General features: G+C 37.2%; 1 protein-coding gene across 1 annotated transcript; it reads left to right on the top strand.

The window, feature by feature from the left end:
• Positions 1-16,602: 16,602 nt before the first annotated feature.
• DEFB114 (defensin beta 114) lies at positions 16,603-19,238 on the top strand. The gene is made up of 2 exons (XM_069563869.1): positions 16,603-16,669; positions 19,102-19,238. Exons 1-2 carry the CDS (start codon positions 16,603-16,605, stop codon positions 19,236-19,238), a joined length of 204 nt encoding a protein of 67 aa, XP_069419970.1.
• The last annotated feature ends 5,596 nt before the right edge of the window (positions 19,239-24,834 follow it).

Below are 24,834 nucleotides of genomic sequence, written 5' to 3'. Positions count from 1 at the left end.
TATAGTGTAGTAAAAAGATTAAGTGGAGGAAGAGGGCCGAACAGCCTGGCCCACGCGGAAGGCCAACAAAATTCCAGACAAGGAACCTGCACCATCTACGTTGGGCCACCGGCGCCCGCTTGAATATCTAAGGGTGCTTCACCTTAAGCTCCCTTTCTCGCGGGTCTTAACAGCCAGGGCAAGTAAGTAGACCTGGTGAGCCTCCGCGCCCCAGGTGGAGATTCAGCCTGAAGTTAAAGTAAAGAGCAGAGAGAGGGAAAGAGAGAGAAGAAGAAAGAGAGAGAGAGACACGGGGGGAGCCAGAGTCCCAAGAAACCAGGCCGAGAGACTAGTTCGAGAAACTGGTCCGAGAAACTGGCCCCCTCCTTTATTGTTCAGAAGGCCTTTTATACTTTTGATAAAACACAGAGATCAATGGGTAACACAAAATTATGTAGCGTTCGCAGCTCAGACTCTTTCTATACATCATTTTGTATACAAAAGGTCTCAGGTGATTTACATTATCTTTTGGCCAAGAGGCTTGTTAACACTTTTTGGCTCTCTTCCTTAATGAATGTTAATTTTGTTTCCCCTTAAGTGTTTTTCTTTAATCTACATCTCCTTAAAGCATTAAAGTTACATCTCTATAGAACAAAGGTGCAGTGGGATATAACAAAGAAGGTACTTAACTCAAAGATCTAATGTTGCTAATATCAGGTCTACTACTTGCATTTCTATATACCAACTATATCTAAAAATAAAGGATATGAAAATTTGGCAGCAAGTATTGATTCAACAAATGAAACTTTTAATCAGTCCTATTTTAAAGATTTTGACTCCTCGGAAGCTGCTACATTCCTAGGATGTTTTAAGCTTCCTGTGCCTCCTGCGGTCAGGAGGCCTCAAACAATCACACGCGCAGCTGTACGAGTCCTGCAGGCAGGCTAGAAAGCCATCAGAGGGTTTTTTGGATTGAAACACTCTTTCAAATGCAGAAGACTAAAGCCCTGAATTGACTTTTTCCAGAAAATGTCAAGAGTGGAAAAGCAGAGCACAAAAGCCGGCAGATTTTTGTTGGGGTACATGCTTAGGAATTTCCAGAGGGGTCCCTGAAGTCTGAGCACGCCTTGCGTATGTCAGCTTCCTTCCTCATGACCTTGTCACGGGCGGGATTCCTCACACTGGCTCCTGGCACTTTACTATTATCTATCTACCTATTTATCCATCTACCTACACAAGGTGGTTAAACCTTGATTCATGATCAAAGACACTTTTTCCTAGTTTTACAGAGGAAAACAAGAGAAAAAACAAAAGAAATTGAAGAAAGAAAAAGACAGTGTTATCTTGTTCGTGGTGCTTGCAAGACTTCATGCGGCCAATGGGAATACAAATATACTGACTGCGATTTGAAGCCCTGCTGTGTTGCACGGGAATACGTACCACCAGCCCAACTCATCGCTGTCACTAAATCTTATAAAACTGTAACTTACACTTCTACTATTCTGCATAACACTGCCAATGCAAGTTATAATTCTAGTACATTACATAATACTACAGGTGTAAATTATACTTCTACTACACTACGTAATACCAATGCAAGTTATAATTACTTGCATCATAGTACATAATAGTACAGATGTAAATCATAATTTTACTACACTGTCTAATACTGCAGTGTAAATTATAATTCCACTATATAACACTATAACAATATTATTAATAAAAATGAACTCTCTACCTTCTATAAATCTATTTTCACATGTTTTCTAGCCTTCTGGAATATACAACTATATAATGACAACCAGTGAGTTCAATGTTAGGTTAGTACAAGAGAAATAAAGAGTGCACACTCTCCATTAAACCTGCAGAATTTCTTCTCCACCCACACAGCAAACACCCTCCACACTTAATACTTCTCTTTACCTCTGGCCTGTGCAATAGCCTAGTTATTTTCACAAGATCTTCTAAGTATCTGATATCAATCATGGTTCATGCTACCTTTCCACAGTTTCAGCAAAAATGCACTTGGGCCTTGGACACAAAGTCTTATATATTTTAGTCATGTAATAAGATTGTATGATAATATAATTGTGAGAAAGAGCAATGAACAAAACTCTCAAGGAGTAAAATGTGATCAGAATAAGAGCAAGTTAAAAATATTAGAAGGTGTACTTTTTCTTCTGATAGTAACAACATTTGGAAAATTACAGAAATGCTTAAAGATAAAAATCATTTCTAATTCTGCCATCCTGTGCCACTATTTCTCATAATCAGTAACATGGGGAGCCAATACCTGAGTCTTCTCTCCTGGTTCATAAGAGTTTATTTAATTCCTTTACCTTATAATTCTGTATTTAATATGTCTGTACTCATCTTTGTCTTCAATAAATCTATTGTGTTTCCAGTTTTCCACACTGAACATTAATTTTATCACAATGTAAACTTTTAACATAAACTTTTATGAGTTATGAATCTTTCCATCAGTAAATGCTTGATATTGAGAATCTCAAGTCTCCACTGAGTGTATTTTTTACATGTAGCTAGAGCACACATCTGGAAGAAAAAGGTCAGAGCAAATGAGAAATGTTTAGTCAATTTGAGATTTAAGAAGAAATGGTAAGTCTCAACTTTCTGTTTGCTATTGTTCAATCACTCATTCGTGTCCAACTCTTTGCAATTGCATGGACTGCAGCACTCCAGGCTTGCCTGTCCTTCACTATCTCCCCAAGTTTGCTCAAACTCATGTCCATTGAATTAGTGGTGTCATCCAACCGTCTCATCCTCTGTTGTCCCCTTCTCCTCCTGCTTTCTACCTTTCCCAGTATCAGGGTCTTTCCAGTGAGTCAGCTCTTCGCATCAGGTGGCCACAATATTGGAGCTTCAGCATCAGTCTTTCCAAGGAATATACAGGTTGATTTCCTGTAGGATTGACTGGTTTGATCTCCTTGCTGTCCAAGGGATTCTCAGGAGTCTTCTCCAGCACCACAGTTCGAAAGCATCAATTCTTCGGTCCTCAGTCTTCTTTGTGGTCCAACTCACACATCCTTATATGGATACTGGAAAAACCATAGCTTTAGCTATTTGGACCTTTGTCAGAAAAGTGGTGTCTTAGCTTTTTAATATGCTGTCTAGGTTTGTCATAGCTTTTCTTCATAGAGCAAGCGTCTTTTAATTTCATGGCTGCAGTCATGGTCCACAGTGATTTTGGAGCTCAAGAAAATAAAATCTGCCACTGTTTCCATTTTTTCCCCATCTATTTGCCATGAAGTGATGGGACCAGATGCCATGATTTTATTTTTTAGAATGTTGAGTTTAAAGCCAACTTTTTCACTCTCCTTTTTCACCTTCATCAGGAGGCTTTTTAGTTATTCTGCTCTTTCTGCCATTAGGGTGGTTCCATCCACATAACTGAGGTTACTGATCTCAGCTTTCTTACTTGAAGAAATCGATGAACAACACACTCATTAGGAAATACAGTAAGAGTTATATATTTAAAGGAAATTTTGACATTCTGAGTTTAGATTTTCCTACTGTAAACATGTATGAAACTCAGAAAAGAAAAAATGTACTTCAAATACAGATTTGAGATATTTCAAATATGTATTGAAAACAATGAGAAAATCACTTAAGGGAATCACTTAAGGGAAAATTAAGAAGAAAAAAATTCTGAAATTTCAAGCAATAACATTTAGGTATGTTAAGAAAAAGTTGGAAAATACAAGGGGGAGTAAGAAGAAGCTAGCCAGTGAGAACTCACTCCCAGGCTCCATGCCTCCCCAAATAATAATATCCCAGACAAAGAAGAAAAGAAGCAATCCATTTCTACTCTGTGTGTGTGTGTGTGTGTGTGTGTATGTTAGTCACTCCATCATGTCCAACTCTGTGACCCCACAGACTGCAGCCCACCAGGCTCCTCTGTCCATGGAATTCTCTGGGCAAGATTATTGGAGATTCCTATTATGCCCTGTGTTAATTTTTGATCCATGGAATTGATGAACATAGTAAAATGTTTTTGTTTTAAGCCATCAAGTTTCAGAGAGTAATTTGTTGTACACCAATATTAACCAGTGTATAACTTCCAAACAAAGAATGTGTAAAAAAAAAAAGAAAAAGAAATAATACATAATGAATCACATCCAGGAATTCTGAAATGATGAAACTGAGTTCAGTTCAGTCACTCAGTCATGTCTAACTCTTTGCAACCCCATGGACTGTAGCACAAGAGGCTTCCCTGCCCATCACCAACTCCTGGAGCTTGCTCAAAGTCATGTCCATCAAGTCAGTGATGCCATCCAACCATCTCATCCTCTGTCATCCCCTTCTTCTCGCCTTCAATCTTTCCCAGCATCAGGATCCTTTCCAATGAGTCAGCTCTTCCCATCAGGTGGCCAAAGTATTGTAGCTTCAGCTACAGTATCAGCCCTTCCAATGAATATTCAGGATTGATTTCCTTTAGGATTGACAGGATTGATCTCCTTGCAGTCCAAGGGACTCTCAAGAGTCCTTTCCAAGGAAAAATAAGATTATGGAAGAGTAGGTGGATGTGGAATACATCTCTCTCTGCAGATACATCAGGAATACACCTTCAGACACAGAAGTGCATGGGGAACACCAGCTGAGAGGGGATCAGAGTACCTGACCAGCAGAAAAGAAAACATAGACCCACACAAAACTCAGTAGGATGAAGGAATTAGGGGGGAAATGGGAGTGTTAGTAGGACTGGACTTGCCCTCAGTGGATGGGGGAACTGAAGCAAGGGTCCGAGCCTCACATCGGGGCAATTGTCTGAGTCAAAAGAGAAACATTTAAGGCTGAGTATGAAACAGCTGGTCTGTGGCAGCCTAAATGGAATGAGAATCAGACAGTCCTTGCCACAGCCATACATACCCCTAGATGGTGCAATGGCTGGGAGCTGGAGTTTAGGGATTGTGGAGCAATCCAAGGGCGAGGGCTGCTGTTGACTGTGGAGAGATGGATCGAGTGGATGTGACGAAGGAGATTGTGGTGGGAAATGCTTGTGGAGGAAAGCCAGGCAGCCATGGAAGCAAGGCGATACTGCTGAGTCACATTAAGTGGTGAAGCCATCACCATAGCCTCTCTCCCTCCACACGCCAGCATTGGCTGCTGAACAATAGAGAGGCTGGCCCATCAAACGCCTGATGCACTGAAGTACAAAGTAGGACCCCACCCAGGGTGCTCCTTTAGTGCCTGACATGCTGATCAACAGAGTAAGACCCCAGGCAAGGGAGCCCTCTAAGTGCCTGAACGGGTGGAGTTATGGAGAAAGACTGGTCAAAGAGGCCTTCTGGTCACCAGCTGCAAGAGGCTTGAAAAAAGACTCTGATAGGGCCATAACTCCTTCTGCAGAGGCAGTCTGTGTCCCCGCACACTTGGCGCTTCCAGAGTCCCTGCAAGCCAAGCAGCTACACTACCTTCACGGTCAACTCTCACTGGGACAGAGATGCAACAGGCAAAAAAAGTCTTGCCTCTATGCACAGAAGGTCACTTCCGTAGTGTCTGACTCTTTGCGACCCGGTGGACTGCAGGCTTTCAGGCTTCTCTGTCAGGGAAGGGGTTCTCCAGGCAAGAGTCCTGGCGTGTATTGGCCAATAACAGTTGCCATACCCTTCTCAGTTCAGTTTTGTCTCTCAGTCGTGTCCAACTCTGCGACCCCATGAATCGCAGCACGCCAGGCCTCCCTGTCCATCACCAACTCCCGGAGTTCACTCAAACTCATGTCCATCGAGTTGGTGATGCCATCTAGCCATCTCATCCTCTGTCGTCCCCTTCTCCTCTTGCCCCCAATCCCTCCCAGCATCAGGGTCTTTTCCAATGAGTCAACTCTTCGCATGAGGTGGCCAAAGTACTGGAGTTTCAGCTTCAGCATCATTCCTTCCAAAGAACACCCAGGACTGATCTCCTTTAGGACGGACTGGTTGGATCTCTTTGCAGTCCAAGGGACTCTCAAGAGTCTTCTCCAACACCACAGTTCAAAAGCATCAATTCTTCAGCGCTCAGCCTTCTTCACAGTCCAACTCTCACATCCATACATGACCACAGGAAAAACCATAGCCTTGACTAGACGGACTTTTGTTGGCAAAGTAATGTCTCTGCTCTTCAACATACCCTTCTAGAGCACTATATTTCCTGCTGCCCTAGCTGCCAACTCCCCTGAATACCTGGTGCTGCCAGAACACTTGTGACTTAAGCAGCTGCACCACCTCCACACCTGGCCCTCACAGGGGCAAACCTAAGTCCTCCAGGGAAGCCTCAGGAGCAAACCCCAGTGGACAACCCATATCCAGAGGTGGAAATAAAATCACAATTGAAACCCAGGGGTGTGTGACTAAGGAAGAAAACCCAAAACCCTCCCACCAGCAGTACAAGCTTCAGATTAAATCCACATGATCAACTAGGTAGACTCTGTGTCTGAGTTATATATAAAAGGTTATTGAGAGCTATTTAGGTCTGATAGCTATTGACATTGGAGGCAAGAACACAGAAAAGTAGGAGCAGCTCAGAATTTGAGCTGCACTCGCAGCAGGTCCAGAGATCAGCATAGTGTTAGAGGGCATTCTATGGAGGTGAAGTGAACTATGACTCCCAGTGAGGGAAAGGACTCTGAGAGAAGTGACTCAAGAAAAACATTTATTAAAAAGCTTTAAAAAAAATACTCACAAAAAGAAAAACATTTATTATTCTTGTTTTGATTTGTTCTGTGTATTCGTTTGGATTTTTGTTTTCTTTTTTTTTTTTTTCTTTTTCTTCCCGCCTCTGTTGTAGTTGTCAATTTTATTGGCACTATGAATTCTAACTAAGCTTTTGAGCTTTTTTCTTTTTCTTTTTTCTCAATCACGTTTTTTATTGTTGTTATAAACCTCTGCCTCTATATTGGGCTTTTGAGGTTCTGAGGAGTATTTTTTTCTCTCTCTCTGTGTTTAATTTTAATTTTTTAAACCTATCATTTTTTGTACATTCATTCCTTTGTTTGCTTTTCCTACAGTTCTTTCCCTCTTGCAGTTAATCTTTAATATATAGAAATCCTCTTCATCTACTCCTATTTAACTTTGCATATCTATTCTTTCTTTCTTTTCTGTCTTTCCTTTCCTCTCACATATTTGTTGCTTTTTTTTTCATTGTTTATTCCCCAGTTGGCACCTTGCTTTAGTTTTGTTTTCCAGTTTGTGCTTTTAGTTAGTTTTATTCTTAACTGTTAAATATAATTATTGATTTCCTTTGCTCACTGGGTCAATCTATTGTACTTTATTTTTGTTGCAATGTTTTCACTTTGCTCATGGATGTACATGTGTATGCGTATATTCTGTTTTTTTTTAGTTACTATTGCCTGATTTTGTAACAGCCGTTGTCTGGGGTTCATCTTTGGTTTCACATTTTTAGATATTTGTTTTACTCTCACTTAATGCCATAACAAACCATTTGTGGAATCTTCACTCCTGACCAGAGATCAAGCCCTGAGCCTTTAGAGTAGGAGCACTGACTCCAAGACCCTAGACTACCAGAGAACCAACCCTCAGTTCAGTTCAGTCTCTCAGTCATGTCCGACTCTTCACAACCCCATGAATCACAACACGCCAGGCTTCCCTGTCCATCACCAACTCCTGGAATTCACTCAAACTCACGTCCATCAAGTTGGTGATGCCATCTAGCCATCTCATCCTCTGTCGTCCCCTTCTCCTCCCACCCCTAATCCCTCCCAGCATCAGGGTCTTTTCCAATGAGTCAACTATTCGCATGAGGTAGCCAAAGTATTGGAGTTTCAGCTTACGCAACCAACCCTAGGAGGTATCAAATAGTGAGAACTCACACAAAGGAAACCACTGTAATGCCAGACCAGGCATCACCCAACTACCAATAGCACCCTGTGCACAGCTCTAAACAACAAACAAACCAAAAATACAAACCCAATCATCAGCAGACAGGATTACCACCTCACTCAGCCTTGCCCATCAGAGGAAAAATGAACAACAAACAAAAACTCAGCACAAATCTCACCCTATAAAAAGCTTACATAAACCACTGGACAAACCTTAGAGGGCAGAAAACCAAAAGGAAGAAAGAATTCAACCTTGAAGCCTGGGGAAAAGAGACCTCAAACACAGTAAGTTTAAAAAAAAAAATGAAAAGGCAGAGAAATACGACACAAATGAAGGAACAAATGAAAAAGACAGAAGTCCAAATAAATGAAGGAAATAGGAAATAGGCAAACTACTGAAAAAGAATTCAGAATAATGATAGTAAAGATGATAAAAAAAATTTTGAAAGCATAATGGGAGAAATGCAAGAATCAATTAACAAAGACCTAGAAAAATTAAAGAATAAACATGCAGAGTTAAACAACACAATTACTGAAATTAAAAATAGTCTAGAAGGAATCAACAGCAGAATATCTGAATCAGAAGAACAAATTAGTGAGCTGGAAGATAAAATGGTGGAAATAACTTCTGAAGAGCAGAATAAAGTAAAAAGAATGAAACTGAGGATAGTCTCCGAGACTTCTGTGACAATTTCAAATGCACCAACATTCAAATAATAGGTGTCCCAGAAGAAGAGAAAGAGAAAGGGTATGAGAAAATTTTTGAAGAGATTATAGTTGAAAATTTCCCCAACATAGAAAAGGAAATAGTCAATCAAGTTCAAGAGGCACAAAGAGTCCCATACAAGATAAACCCAAGGAGAAACACACCAAGACACATGCTAATCAAACTAACAAAGACTAAACACAAAGAAAGAATATCAAAAGCAGCAAGTAACATACAAGAGAAACTCCATACGCTTAACAGCTGATCTTTCAGCAGAAACTCTGCAGGCCAGAAGGGAATGGCTGGATATATTTAAAGTACAGAAAAGGAAAAATCTACAACCAATATTACCGTATCCAGTAAGGATCTCATTGAAAATCGATGGAGAAATCCAAAGCTTCCCAGACAAGCAAAAGTTAAGAGAATTCAGTACCACCAAACCAGCTTTACCACAAATGTTAAATGGACTTATATAGTCAAGAAATATAAGAGAAACAAAATGATCTAGAAATCAACCCCAAACAATTAAGAAATGGCAGTAGGAACATGTATATCAATAATTACTTTAAATGTAAATGGATTAAATGCTCCAACCAAAAGACACAGATTGGCTGAATGGATACAAAAACAAGACCTATATATATGCTATCTACAAGAAACACAGTTTAGACCTCAAGATTTATACAGACTGAAAGTGAGAGGATGGAAAAATATATTCCATACAAATAGGAAGCAAAAGAAAGCTGGAGTAGCAATTTTCATATCAGACAAAATAGATCTTAAAATAAAAAAGATTACGAAAGATAAGGAAGGACACCACATAATGATCAAGGAATCAACAGCAGAGGAAGACATAACAATTGTAAATATCTATGCACCCAACATAGAAGCACCTCAATACATAAGACAAACACTAACAGACATAAAAGGAGAGATTGACAAAAACAAAACAAGAGTAGGAGATTTTAACACCCAACTCACACCAATGGAAAGATCATCAAAACAGAAAGTTAATAAGGAAACACATTTTAAATGATACATTAGATGAGATGGATCTCATTTATATCTTCATGACATTCCATTCAAATGCAGAAGAATACACCTTCTTCTTAAGTGCACATGGAACATTCTCCAAGATAGACCACATCTTGGGTCACAAATCAAACCTCAGTAAATTTAAGAAAATTGAAATCATATCAAGCATCTTCTCTGACCACAGGCTATAAGACTAGATATCAATTACAAGAAAAAAAAAAAACTAAGAAACACAAACACATGGAGATTAAACACCACGTTTCTAAATAACCAACAGGTTACTGAAGAAATCAAAAGGGAAATCAAAATATTTCTAGAAACAAAAGACAATGAAAACATGACAACTCAAAACCTATAGGACTCAGCAAAAGCAGTCCTAAGAGGGAGGTGTATAGCAATACAATCATACCTCAAGAAACAAGAAAACATTGAATAGACAACCTAACTTTACACCTACAACAACTGGAAAAAGATGAACATGCACACACACACAAGAACCAAAATTATTAGAAGGAAAGAAATCATAATGATCCAAGTAGAAATAAATGAAAACTAAGTGAAAGAAACAATAATGAAGGTTAATAAAACTAAAAGCTGATTCTTGGAGAAGATAAACAAAATTGACAAACCTTTAGCCAGATTCATCAAGAACAAAAGAGAGAAGGATCAAATCAACAAAATTAGAAATGAAAAAGGAGAGGTTACAACAGACAATCCAGAAATTCAAAGGATTATAAGAGACTATCATGAACAACGATATGGCGATAAAATGGATAACCTGGAAGAAATGGACAGATTCTTAGAAAAGTTCAATATTCCAAGACTGAATCAGGAAGAAATAGAAATTATGAACAACCCAATTACAAGCACTGAAATGGAAGCTTTGATCAAAAATCTCCCAAAACACAAAAGCCCAGGACCAGATGGCTTCAGAGGAGAATTATATCAAACATTTAGGGAAGATCTAATGCCTATTCTTCTAAAACTTTTTCAAAAAATTCAGAGGAAGAAACACTTCCAAACTCATTCTTCAAGGCCACCATCACCTTGATACCAGACAAAGACAACACAAAAAGAGAAAACTACAGGCCAATACCACTGATAAACATAGATGTAAAAATCCTCAACAAAATTTTAGCAAACAGAATTCAGCAACACATCAAAAAGCTCATACACATGATCAAGTTGGGTTTATTCCAGGAATGCAAGGATTCTTCAGTACATGCAAATCAATCAATGTGATATCCCATAATAACAAATTGTAAGATAAAACCATATGATAATCTCAATAGATGTGGAAAAAGTCTTTGACAAAATTTAACATGCATTTACGATTAAAACTCTTCAAAAAAAAATGGACATAGAAGGAGCCTATCTTAACATAGTAAAGGCCATGTATGATAAACCTACAGCAAAGATTATTCTCAATGGTGAAAAACTGAAAGCATTCCCCCTAAGATCAGGAACAAGACAAGGGTGTCCACTTTCACCACTTTTATTCTACATAGTTCTGAAAGTCCTAGAGAAGAAAAAGAAATAAAAGGAATCCAGATTGGAAAAGAAGAAATAAAACTCTCACTGTCTGCAGATGACATGATACTGTACATAGAAAACCCTAAAGATAGTATCAGAAAATTACTAGAGCTAATCAGTGAATTTAGCAAAGCTGCAGGATACAAAATCAATACACAGAAATCACTTACATTCCTATATACTAACAATGAAAAATCAGAAAGAGAAATTAGGGAATCAATCCCACTCATCATTGCAACAAAAAGAATTAAAATCTAGGAATAAACTTACCTAAGGAGAAAAAAGAACTGTACACAGAAAATTATAAGGCACTGATGAAAGAAATCAAAGATGACATACACAGATGGAGAGATATTCCATGTTCCTGGGTAGGAAGAGCCAATATTGTGAAAATGAATATGCTACCAAACACAATCTACAGATTCAATGCAATCCCTTTCAAATTACCAATGGCATTTTTCACAGAACTAGAACAAAAAATTCCACAATTCATATGGAAACACAAAAGACCCCACATAGCTAAAACAGTCTTGAGAAAGAAGAATGGAGCTGGAAAAATCAACCTTCCTGGCTTCAGATTGTACTACAAAGCTACAGTCATCAAGACAGTATGGTACTGGCACAAAAACAGAAATATAGGCCAATGGAACAAGATAAAAAGCCCAGAAATAAACCCATGCACCTACGGGTACCTTATTTTTGACAAAGGAGGCAAGAATATACAATGGGGTTAAAGACAACCTCTTCAATAAATGATGCTGGGAACACTGGACAGCTACATGTAAAAGAATGAAATTAGAACACTTCCTAATACCATGCTGCTAGGCTGCTGCTAAGTCATTTCAGTCGTGTCCAACTCTGTGCGACCTCATAGACGGCAGCCCACCAGGCTCCGCCATCTCTGGGATTCTCCAGGCAATAACACTGGAGTGGGTTGCCATTTCCTTCTCCAATGCATGAAAGTGAAAAGTGAAAGTGAAAAGTGAAAGTGAAGTCGCTCAGTCGTGTCCAACTCTTTATGACCCTGTGGACTGCAGCCTACCAGGCTCCTCTGCCCACGGGATTTGCCAGGCAAGAGTACTGGAGTGAGTTGCCACTGCCTTCTCCGTCCTAACACCATACACAATGATAAACTCAAAATGGATTAAAGACCTAAATGTAAGACCAGAAACTATAAAACTCTTAGAGGAAAACATAGGCAGAACACTCAACGATATAAATCAAAGCAAGATCCTCTATGACCCACCACCTAGAGTAATGGAAATAAAAGCAAAAGTAAACAAGTGGGACCTGACTAAACTTAAAAGCTTTTGCATGGCAAAAGGAAACTATAAGCAAGGTGAAAAGACAACCCTTAGAATGGGAGAAAATAATAGCAAGTGAAACAACTGACAAAGGATTAATTTCCAAAATATACAAGCAGTTCATACAACTCAATATCAGGAAAACAGACAACCCAATCAAAAGTGGGAAAAGACCTAAACAGACACTTCTCCAAAGAAGACATACAGATGGCTAACAAACACATAAAAAGATGCTCAACATCGTTCATTATTAGAAAAATGCAAATCAAAACTACAGTGAGATATCACTTCACACTGGTCAGAATAACCATCACCAAAATTCTACAGACAATAAATGCTGGAGAGGGTGTGGAGAAAAGGGAATGCTCTTGCATTATTGGTGGGAATGTAAATTGATATAGCTACTATGGAAGACCGTATGGAGAGTCCATAAAAAACTAAGAATGAAACCACCATACGACCCATCAATTCCACTCCCAGGCATATACCCTGAGGAAACCAGGGTTGAAAAAGACACATGTATCCCATTGTTCACTGCAGTACTACTTGCAATAGCTAGAACATGGAAGCAACCTAGATGCCCATCAACAGATGAATGGATAAAGAAGTTGTGGTACATATACTCAATGAAATATTACTCAGCCATAAAAAAGAATACATTTGAGTCAGTTCTGATGAGGTGGATGAACCTAAAACCTATTATACAGAGTGAAGTGAGTCAGAAAGAGAAAGTTAAATATAATATTCTAATGCACATCTATGGAATCTAGAAAAATGGTCCTGAAGAATTTATTTACAGGGCAGCAGTGGAGAAACAGACATAGAGAATAGACTTACAGACATGGAGAGAGGGGAGGAGAGGGTGAGATGTATGGAAAGAGTAACATGGAAACTTATATTACCATATATAAAGCAGATAGCAAATGGGAATTTGCTGTATGGCTCGAAAACTCAAACAGGGGCTCTGTATCAACCTAGAGGGGTGAGATGGGGAGGGAGATGGAAAGGAGATTCAAGGGAGAGGATATATGTATACCTATGGGCAATTCATGTTGAGGTTTGACAGAAAACAACAAACTTCTGTAAAGCAATTATCCTTCAATAAAATAATAAATTAAAAACATTTTAAAAGTCTTCTCCAACACCACGGTTCAAAAGCATCAATTCTTTGGCTCTCAGTTTTCTTTATGGTCCAACTCTCACATCCATGCATGACTACTGTAAAAAGCATAGCTTTGACAAGACAGACCTTTGTTGGCAAAGTAATGCCTCTGCTTTTTAATATGCTGTCTAGGTTGGTCATAACTTTTCTTCCAAGGAGCAAGCGTCTTTTAATTTCATTTCTGCAGTCACCATCTGCAGTGATTTTTGAGCCAAAAAAATAAAATAAAATTGGTAACTGTTTTCATTTTTTCTCTGTTTGCCATGAAGTGATGGGACTGGATGCCATGATCTTAGTTGTTGAAGTTGAGTTTTAAACCAGCTTTTTGACTCTCCTCTCTCACTTTCAAGAGGCTCTTTAGTTCCTCTTTAATTTCTGCCATAAGGGTGATATCATTTGCATATCTGAGGTTATTGATATTTCTCCCAGAAATCTTGATTCCAGCTTGTGCTTCATCCAGCCTGGCATTTCTCATGATGTACTCTGCATATAAGTTAAATAAGCAGTGTGACAATATACAGCCTTGACACACTCCTTTCCCAATTTGGGGCCAGCCTGTTGTTCCATGTCCAGTTCTAACTGTTGCTTGTTGACCTGCATACAGATTTCTCAGGAGATAGGTCAGGTGGTCTGGTATTCCCATCACCTGAAGAATTTTCCACAATTTGTTGTGATCCACACAGTCAAAGGCTTTGGCATCGTTAATAAAGCAGTAGATGTTTTTCTGGAACTCTATTGCCTTTTCTATGATCCAACAGATGTTGGCAATTTGATCTCTGCTTCCTCTGCCTTTTCTAAATTCAGCTTGAACATCTGGAAGTTCACGGTTCACGTACTGTTGAAGCCTGGCTTGGAGAACTTTGAGAATTACTTTGGCAGCATGTGAGATGAGTATAATCCTGCAGTAGTTTGAAAATCCTTTGGCATTGCCCTTCTTTAGGATTGGAATGAAAACTGACATTTTCTAGTCCTGTGACCACTGCTGAGTTTTCCAGATTTGCTGGCATATTGAGTGCAGCACGTTCAAGCATCATCTTTTAGGATTTGAAATAGTTGAACAGGAATTCCATCACTTCCACTAGCTTAGTGATGTTTCCTAAAGCCCATTTGACTTCACATTCCAGGATGTCTGGCTCTATGTGAGTGATCACACCATTGTGGTTATCTAGGTCATGAAGAACTCGCTTGTGTAGTTGTTCTGTGTATTCTTGCCACCTCTTCTTAATATCTTCTGCTCCTGTTAGGTCCATACCATTTCTGTCCTTTATTGTGCCCATCTTTGCATGAAATGTTCCCTTGGTATATCTAATTTACTTGAAGAGATCTCTAGTCTTTCCCATTCTGTTGTTCTAATGTTGATGGTGTGATCACTCACCTAGAGCCAGCCATTCCCTTCTCCAGTGGACCACATTCTGTCAGACCTCTCCACCATGACCTGTCCATCTTGGGTGGCCCCACATGGCATGGCTTAGTTTCACTGAGTTAGACAAGGCTGTGGTCCATCTGATCAGATTGGCTAGTTTTCTGTGATTATGGTTTCAGTGTGTCTGCCCTCCGATGCCCTCTCGCAACACCTACCATCTTACTTGGGCTTCTCTTACCTTGGACGTGGGGTATCTCTTCATGGCTGCTCCAGCAAAGTGCAGCCGTTGCTCCTTACCTTGGACGAGGCCTCCCCTCCTGACCTGGAACGTGGAGTAGCTCCTCTCCCCTGCTGCCCCTGACAGACAAAAAAAAACACAGAGCACGATTATAAAATAGACTAGGAGTTGGATAGACATTTCTGCAAAGACAACATAAAAATGTTCAACAAGGAAAATGCTCAACATGGAAATATGTTTAATCTCAATAGCCATCTTGGGCATGCAAATCAATACCATGATGAGTTATTACTTCCCACCCACTAAATGGGATATAACCAAAACAACAAACATTAACAAATATTGGAGAGGCTATGAAGAGATTAGAACTTCCACACAGTACTGATGAGTAAATTTGTGCAAACACTTTGAAAAACAGTTGAACATTTCCTAAAAAGGTTAAACATGGAGTAATCATTTGATTCTGCAATCCTATTCTCAGATACATATGCAAAAAACCATATGACAACACAGCTACTTTAAATACAGAAAAATTAATATTGTGACTAAAGTTGGTGGGGAAAAGATAAAGTATTTAAATGCTTAAAGATTCATATAGATTATTTACAAAAAAATATGATATAACTTTCAAATATTTGAGGAGAAGGCATAAGTCATCTAAATTCTCTCTCTGTTTCTTTTTTTTTACTGGAGACAAAAGATACACTCTGTGGTTGCAAAACAAGGAGAAATTCTTATGTTTATAGTAACAAGAACACACAAAAATTAGGAAATTAAGGTAGGAAATTATATTCATTGCAAGTTGTTTTTCAATATTTATTATTTTACTGTGCCAACAACTTTAAAATAATTGGAAACTAATCGAACCTTTCTAGAAAGAAACAGAGCTTCATAAATATTCAAGTCACACCTGAAAAAAAAAGGTAATAAAAATCAGTGAAAAAGTGAGATGTAATATCCGGACTTTGGTAAATGAGTAATTTGGGGAAGCTAATGAGATGGCTGGATATAAGGTAGGATTTTGGATATATGAACATATTGATGAATTTGCATACCAGGTTAGTAATTGGAATATATTTTGAAAAATAATCAGAAGTTTAACTGACAGTAATGCTCATATGTTTTACATCTAAAGTTTTACATCTCAAGCCCACTCCATGCATGATCATTTGTGTTGGTGTTTAATTGATCACCATCAGTTATAAGAATGTCATGTTACAACTATCTTCTACATACAGATTCTTCCCTAAAGATTGATTAATATCAAATGTTTTCAGTTCTGCCCACAACTCTAGTCAGTGGAGCAGAGATAAGAACACAAAATTAAAACAATTTCCGGAAAAAGAGAGCCTTTCTTCCACTAGAACACTATAAATAGTAAATGTCTCTTGGCTTTCTAGAAAGTGTTTTAATTGTTAACAAATCTTTCAGTAGCTTCTTTCTACAGAATGAAGATCTTTTATTATCTTTTTCATTTTCTGTGTTATGCGACCTTCGTTCTACCAGGTAATAGATGCTTCTAGAGTGATTGTATGTATCATATGTTTGTTGTTATTGCTCCAGGCTAAAAATAGAAATATTCAATTATAAATTAGAAGGTGTAGGTTCCTAATCCAATCTTTTCCATTAAAAAAATCTCTTGAAAAAAAAAGTCTCTTGGTGATATTGAAATTCAGTTTCCTATTTTAGAATGGTGCTATACCAATATACTTTATTTCAATTTGAAAATCAAAATGCAAATAAAATAAGTATACTTTATTTCAATTTGAAAATCAAAATGCAAGTGAAATAAGCCAATTAAGGTGAGATTCTTTTTCTTCTTGGAGTGTTGATTTGTTTTGATATTCAAGTTATTAAGAATATAATTTATTAACTTTATTTAATCTTCTATCAGTGAAGACTTCATAATAAATTGATCCCCAGGGAATATGAATAGACTAAGAATAGATACATATCTCTTGGGATACCAATAACAAACTCCATAAAATGATCCAGGATATAGTCTCAAAATATACTGGGCAATGAGGTGCAGTGAGAATAAAAAGGCAGGTAAAGAAATAGGACCTCAAAAATCTTAGTTGAATTAGTTAATGCATTAGTAAAGGAATACAACAGTGGTTTTATGAATCAGTTAAAAGTGAATCATAAAAATATGTAGCTCCAGTGATGATTACATGCTCTTTTTAATATGTGTTGCCACTGAGGTAATTCGGACTCTAACAAGGGAGATACAAATATGTGCCCCAAAGTGTGTTAATTTGGCACTAGACAGCTGGAATTTCAAAAGGTGCAGCATGCATTTAGAAATAGAACTGAATTCAAACTTAGAAAATCTGAATTTTACTACTAACTCCCTACTCAATAGCTTGTGCACATTGCCACTTAGAGAATTTAAGTGGTTTTTCAATGTCCTTAACAAAAAAGCAAAGGAAATACAGCAGAATCAATAGCAATTGTAGAAAAGGTAAAATATCTGATCTAAAAGTTTGTTCTTGTTATGACATGCCAGCTGAAATGGACAGAATGCTCTATGTAAAATAACTGATATAAAAGTTTGTTCTTGTTATGACATGCCAGCTGAAATGGACAGAATGCTCTATGTTTGGCCTTTGATAGATCAATCAATAAATAAAAACAAATTTAAAAAAAACAGGAAAAAAAAACAGGAAAGGCAATTCAAGATATCAAAGTGAGTGGCTTTGAAAGAGTTCAAGTAGTACATATCACTTGCACAATGGTGTGGTTTGACTATTGATAAAACCTTAAAGTAAAAAGCAAGCAATAAAAAGTGTCTAAGTGAATACTTTGCGAAGATGTCAGATGAGTGTTTGCTCCAGAGTGATACCATGCTGGAGAGACTAGTTGTGAAATGATGAAATCAATACTAATGTTGATTAAAACATGAAGGAATGGCCAGTATTTAAGGGGAAGTGCAAGCATAAAATAATCTATAGGGATAGTGAACGTAGCATACTGTAATAGTTTATACAGTGAGCTTGCCATTAAATGGGCCAGGTTTTTCATTAAGGACCTGGATCTCCTTTGTAGCTGTGGTAAAATCTTTAGTTCTCTTAACTAGAAAACGGGCAGTATTTTAACTTCATAAGGTTTTGAAAAGATTAAAAGAAACAATGTAAGCAAAGTACTTATCACATTGAAGACTGCATGGCAATATTTCAAGAAATGAAAGAAGAGGAATAGAAGTAGAAAGAAAAAAGACTGAGGAAGCAGTAGAGGATAAGGAGTACATGGATGTACTCGAGTGTAGCCAGCTCTTCTTTCACTAACAATAAAAATTATACCAATAATATAATAAGCAAAGTATATAAGCAGTAAAATAAAGAAAAAGAAAGAAAAATTGTACAAAACAAATAACCAAAGGCATATAAGTTAAAATTTCAGTGGATGCCATTTTGGGGGGATGTAAAATTTACATACATTGTTGGTGGCAATATATAAACTAAAAACACTAGAATCAAACTCTTTCACCATTATCATAGACATATATTATGCAAAGATTAAGATATGTAATATGAATTTATTTATAATAACCTGACATGATTGTATGGCAGAAGTCAGCACAATATTGTAAAACAACTATCTTCCAATTAAAAATAAATTTTAAAAGTAACCTCATAAAGTTCTAAATATTATGTAGCTGAAAAATTGATAAATTATCTTATATATAATTTCAAGGGAATATTATGTAGCTCTAAAACTTTTGGATCTTGTTGAGGAGCAATATATGTCATACAATCTAATCATGTATTAACTCAGAATATTTCAATTTTACATGTATAATGGGGATATATAATATTTCAGTGTCTTCTTATTTTTTGGCATTTTGTAAATTTGTTACAGTGTACACATAGGACTTTTTATAATCACAAATAGTACATCCTTAAATTAAAAAATCAGTAATTTCAATTACTCTTCTTTTACTCTAGCCTTGGTGGATCCTGAACGATGCTCAAAACTGTATGGTCAATGTAAGAAACGCTGTGCTAGATATGAAAAGCAAATTGAACTGTGTTTGTCACCAAGTAAGATTTGCTGCATTGAGAGGGCATTCGAGGATGATTGATCTTGAAAAGGAAGATTTACCTCTGACCGAAAGAGTCGGACACGACTGAGTGACTGAACTGAACTGAACTGAAAGGAATCACATGTGCCCCCAGTGCAGAGAGATGTCGGAATGCAATTAGAAGCTCTGTAATAAATACATAAACCAGTATTTTTGTCTTCCTTCGTAGATGTTAATTATGTGTTCAGTGGAATGAGGTGGGATCTATCTTATTTTCTCTAGAAGGTTTGATAGAGGCATGCTGTGCTGTGCTGTGCTGTGCTTAATCACTCAGTCATGTCCGACTCTTTGCAACTCTATGGACTTTAGCTTGCCAGGCCGCCCGTCCATGGGCATTCTCTAGGCAACAATACTTGAGTGGGTTGCTGTGCCCTCCTTCAGGGAATCTTCCCAACCCAGGGATCGAACCCAGGTCTCCCATATTGCAGGCAGATTCTTTACCATCTGAGCCACCAGGGAAGCCCAAGAATACTCGAATGGGTAACCTATCACTTTTCCAGGGGATCTTCCCAATTCAGGGATTGAACCCAGGTCTCCTGCATTGCAGGTGGATTCTTTACCATCTGAGCCAAGAGGAAAGCCCTGATAGAGGCATATCTTTTGCTAATTTCTTATCGTGGGTACTATATTTGCATCAGTGTCAGACCACTTTTTTTGTGTCTGATGGTTTACCTAAATTTATACCACTGAGCATTTTCCAATGTAACCATGATCTCAATAGAAACTTGGTTCGTGAAAATTAATACTTATAAGTTTGTCAATTGTCTAAATATCCTCATCACATTATTGATATTAACAGACAGGAAACCAAAGTAAAAGATGATGCATGAGCTACAGTAGAGCATGGAGATATTTATTGGCCTTTTCGCTCTTCTACCAAGATTTTTCTCTTTCAAAAAGGCATTTTATTTTATATTATCTAATGCTTTATACACTTGACCCTTGAACAACTCAAATTTGAACTGCAAGGTCCACTTACATGTCAACTTTTTTCAATAGCAAATGCTACAGGGCTATACCATCCTGCTTGGTTGGATTTAGGGAGGCAGAACCACCAATAACAAGGAACCAAGGTACAGAAGAACAGTGGACACAAAGGACAGGTTATAATCATATATAGATTTTTGGCTGTGTGGAGGGTGAGAACACCTAGCCCCCATGGACAGTGGGGCCTGGAAAGCTACAGTCCATGGGATTGCAAAGAATTAGGCATGACTGAGCGACTAAGCACAGCACAGCACAAGTACTAAACACAAAATGTTAAAAGTTGGGGGAGAAACATGACGACTAGAATTTGTTTTTCAGCTAAAATCAAAGGATAAATCTACCCTTTATCAATATTCTATAATGTCCCCAAACATATTTTTAATCATCATATTCTTTAGAACTAAGTTAACTACACACCCAAGATTATTGTCTTTTTTTTTTTTTATTGAAAATCTGGTGAACCTAGGGAATGTCTACCTTAAAAAATTTGTACCAAAATGGACTTCATATAGCTACCAGGGGTTTAAGTGTTGTGTACCTCAGAGGAAAATGTTGAATTTAAGTAGAATGTATCTATTAGTGGCAAGAAGATTAGCCAGAATCTATACTTCTATAGGCTCAAGAACCAGATAACAGTATCCAATTCAAGGATTTGAGAACAGAGAGAGACACATATAAAGAAATTCAAGGATAAAGAACAAGCTGACAACATTGAATGCAATAAGAAATAAGGCCAAATAACTCAAGATTTACTTTAAAACTTTGAGGAGAGGGATTCTGGAAGATGGTACCAGCAACACAGTTTTTTTTTTTTTAATAGAACAAATAATAGTAAAACCAAAATGCGTGAAAAAATTATAACAAACTAGGTGACAAGATATCTCTACATACTTTATCATAAAAATGGGTGGAGGGGGAAAAAACACCAATAGCTTAAAGTCTGCTGTGAAATCTGTATCTGAATGGGAGAAATCAGATGGAAGAAATGCAGCCTTTCTTTGGATGTTCAGAAAAGTGGAGTCCCATACAATGAACGCTCTTGGAAGAAGAGCATACCGATTTGTTTTTATCAGCTATAACTAGGAGGGATTTTTCACTTTAACAGTGGGCAAATGAAGTGATTAGCAATATATGAAGGGGTTGAGAAAATCTACTTCTATGAAATCCTGAAATTGAGCAGACAGGGATCATTTCCAAGAAACATCTCCATATTAAGAAAAACACTACTAGGGGTGGAAAGGAATCTTGGCCATGATTGGGAAAATTGAGGAAAGGGAAAATGAGTTTTAGCTCATGCCTGCAGTCAGTGGCAGATCTGTATCCAGAATTCCAGTTTCTCAATAGCCTGATTCGGTGTTTTAATTAGGAACAAAGATCCATGTACATTATCCCCAATTTTAGAGCTCCAACCAAGGTATTGGCAGCACTGTGTATTGACTTGCTTAACATATTTCACTGTATTCTGACTCCGAGAGATACCACTCTCTTGGATTCTCAGCTGGATTTCAAGTAAATTATGAAGTCTTAGAAAGGGTTTATATCTATTACTTTGTCTCTCCTCAAACTTATAACAGGCTTGTAACCATAGTAGATATTAATCAATAAATGTTGGAAAATAATAAGAACATTTATCCTAGACATTTCAATTTTCCACCTGTTCTTTTTTCCATTTCAAAGATATTTATTAAACACCCATTTTTATTGAAATATAGTGGATGTACAATATTATGTTAGTTTCAGGTGGACTATATAAAGACTTGACATTTGCATATGTTATGAAATTATCACTATGATGTCTAGTAACCTTATGTCTCCATACAAAGTTATTACAGTAGTATTGACTATATTCCCTGTGTGATTTATTTATTGCATAACTAACTCGAGGTTTGTACCTCTTTATCCTTTCTGGTAACCACCCATTTGTTCTCTGTATCTGTAAATCTGTTTTCATTTTGTTTTATTTAATTGTTTTGCTTTTGAGATTCTGCATATAGGTGACATCATGAAGTACTGGCATATTGTCAATAAGAGGAGCATAAATTTTTGAAATTCCTGGATCAAAGTACATTTTTAATGTTTATACACAGGATGTCATGCCTAGTTTTCCACAATAAGCCCACAGGTCTTGATTGGTCTTTAAAAAACAAAATATGAACAGATGATTATGAAACATGTCACAAATGCATTTATTTATATTTTTCTAATTCCAAGTGAGTTAAATATTTTAGGTCAATTTACTGGCTATGTTCATTTATTCTCCTATGACTTGCTTTTTTTCATAAACAGCTCTTAATTTTCTTTAGAATGATTTGTAGTTTTACAATAATTTTGCACTCACTGTTTATGTACAATAACCCTTTGGTTATTACATGTTGTAAGTATTTTATCTAAGCTTTTCTGGATTTTCTTTCATAAAGAAATTATAAATGTGTATATCATTAAATAATATTATATTTTGTATAACTATTAAGGCCTTTTCTATTAATTAGAAAGTCCCTCCCTGTGACAAGATTATAAATATGTCCATATTTATTTTTATATATTCTATATGCACGCATTATAAATATACATACATATATTTCATTTTTTAAAATATGATTATATATAATTTTATTAATATTCAGCATGTTAGCAGACATGGGTTTTTGCACATTTTTTCTGATAGTTTGCTGATCCCAACATCATTTGTGCCATATTTTCCACACAGATTTGACATGCTGTATTTATGAGAAACCAAATTTACGAATATACATGTGGGTCTGCTGATCAATTGACCAATTTTTTAAAAATATCATCTTATTTTTAGTACTGTAACTTTGTAGTATGCTGATACCTAGTAAAGTACATCTTTCTTTGTGCTGTTTTTTAGGTTACTTTGTCTTTAGATCTTGCCTTTGATCCTATCTGCTCAACCATCAGAAATCAATGTTACAACTCTGATATCACAGAGAGTCTCACTTTCTTGGGTTCTTATAGAAGTTTCTTCTTTTGAAGAACAAAGAGACTTTGCTATTGTACTTTTATTCAGTACATGTGATAGACTGTTAGTTAAATTATTAGATGGGTGCTGTGCTTTGTCTTATGAATACCAGTTGAAATGATGTGCAATATGATTACTTAAAATATTTAACAAGTTCAACCAAGGTATTCCAGAAATAGCAAAATTACTTTTTTAAAGCCATACTAACAGGATTAGATATCTCAATGATTTCATAATAATAATATCACATAAATTTCTAGTATTTTACATTTATAAACATCTCTATCTTTGCTATGTCATAATCAATGAAAGAAATCAGAGCAAAATCACATTTTCACTGGTGAGATTTAAATAATTTAATCACACCTTTCATTACAGTGTAGAAGGCAGTCAAGGGATGTGACTTTGGCATCTAACATCTTGGGTTCAATTGCAATCACTACAGTTTATTAACTGTACCAAGATGGGCAAATTATTTCATCTCCTTATGTCTCAGTTTCCACACTTATAAGCAGGAAATAATAATTTTACCTACCTTGTAGAAAGTGGTAAGGATAATTTAAGTAAACATATATAAATAGTTCAAAACAGTACCAAATGTTAGCTTTTATTGCTCAACAATCAAAACATAGTCAAAGCTATATAGTCATTCTATTAGTCTTGTACAGATGTATGAGTTGGACCATAAAGAAGGTTGAATGCCAAAGAATTGCTTTTGAATTGTGGCACTGGAGAAGACTCTTGAGAGTCTCTTGTATTGAAAGGAGATCAAACTAGTCCATCTTAAAGGAAATCAACCCTGAATATTCATTGGAAGGACTGATGTTGATGCTGAAGATCCAATACTTTGGCCACCTGATGCAAAGAGCATTGGAAAAGACCCTAATGCTGGGAAAGAGTGAAGGCAAAAAGAGAAAGGGTTGGCTGAGGTTAAGATGGTTAGACAGCATCACTGACTCAATGGACAGGAGTTTGAGCAAACCCTAGGATATAGTGGAGGTCAGGGGAGCATGACCTGCTGCAGTCCATGGGGTCACAAAGAGTTGGACATGACTTAACGACTGAACAACAACAATGAAAAGGATGAGAAGCCTAGTTAAATAAATTGACCAAAATGTTTCTTAACAAATCAGTAACTTAAGAAAGAGGCTTCCCCAGTGGCTCAGTGGTAAAGAATTTTTCTGCTATGCAGGAGATGCAGGAGACATGGGTTCGATCCCTAGGTTGGGAAGATCCCCTGGAGGAGGGCATGGCAACTCATCCCAGTACCCTTGCCTGGAGAATCCCATAGACAGAGGAGCCCGGAGGACTATGGTCCATGGGGTCACGAAGAGTCAGACATGACTGAGTGGCAGAGCACACACACACACAGAACATAAGGAAAAGAAGTCAGGTACCATAACTTCTAGACAATTACTCTTCCCCGATAAAAAAGAGGTCTACCAAAGGAACCCACAGTAGATGGAGAAGATGTGCTTTTGCTATTCTCATGCTAATTTCTCCTTTAATCAGTTTTCATGATTTCTGTAGCAGCAAAGGTAGCCTTTGCAATGACTCAGTCAGTCAGTTTAGTCACTCAGTCATGTCCAACTCTTTGAGACTCCATCAACTGCAGCACAACAGGCATCT

The sequence above is a fragment of the Ovis canadensis genome, chromosome 20 (assembly GCF_042477335.2).
Source record: "Ovis canadensis isolate MfBH-ARS-UI-01 breed Bighorn chromosome 20, ARS-UI_OviCan_v2, whole genome shotgun sequence".
NCBI classification, from domain to species: Eukaryota; Metazoa; Chordata; class Mammalia; order Artiodactyla; family Bovidae; genus Ovis; species Ovis canadensis.
Note: the sequence above shows the minus strand (reverse complement) of the source record. Positions and strands in the feature narration are given on the sequence as shown.

What these genes read in the sequence shown, in the direction of transcription:
- DEFB114 (XM_069563869.1), top strand. Translation starts at nt 16,603, where the DNA reads ATGAAGATCTTTTATTATCTTTTTCATTTTCTGTGTTATGCGACCTTC. An exon ending in CGTTCTACCAGGTAATAGAT is followed by an intron (nt 16,670 to 19,101) that starts GCTTCTAGAGTG and finishes CTTTTACTCTAG; the next exon opens with CCTTGGTGGATCCTGAACGA.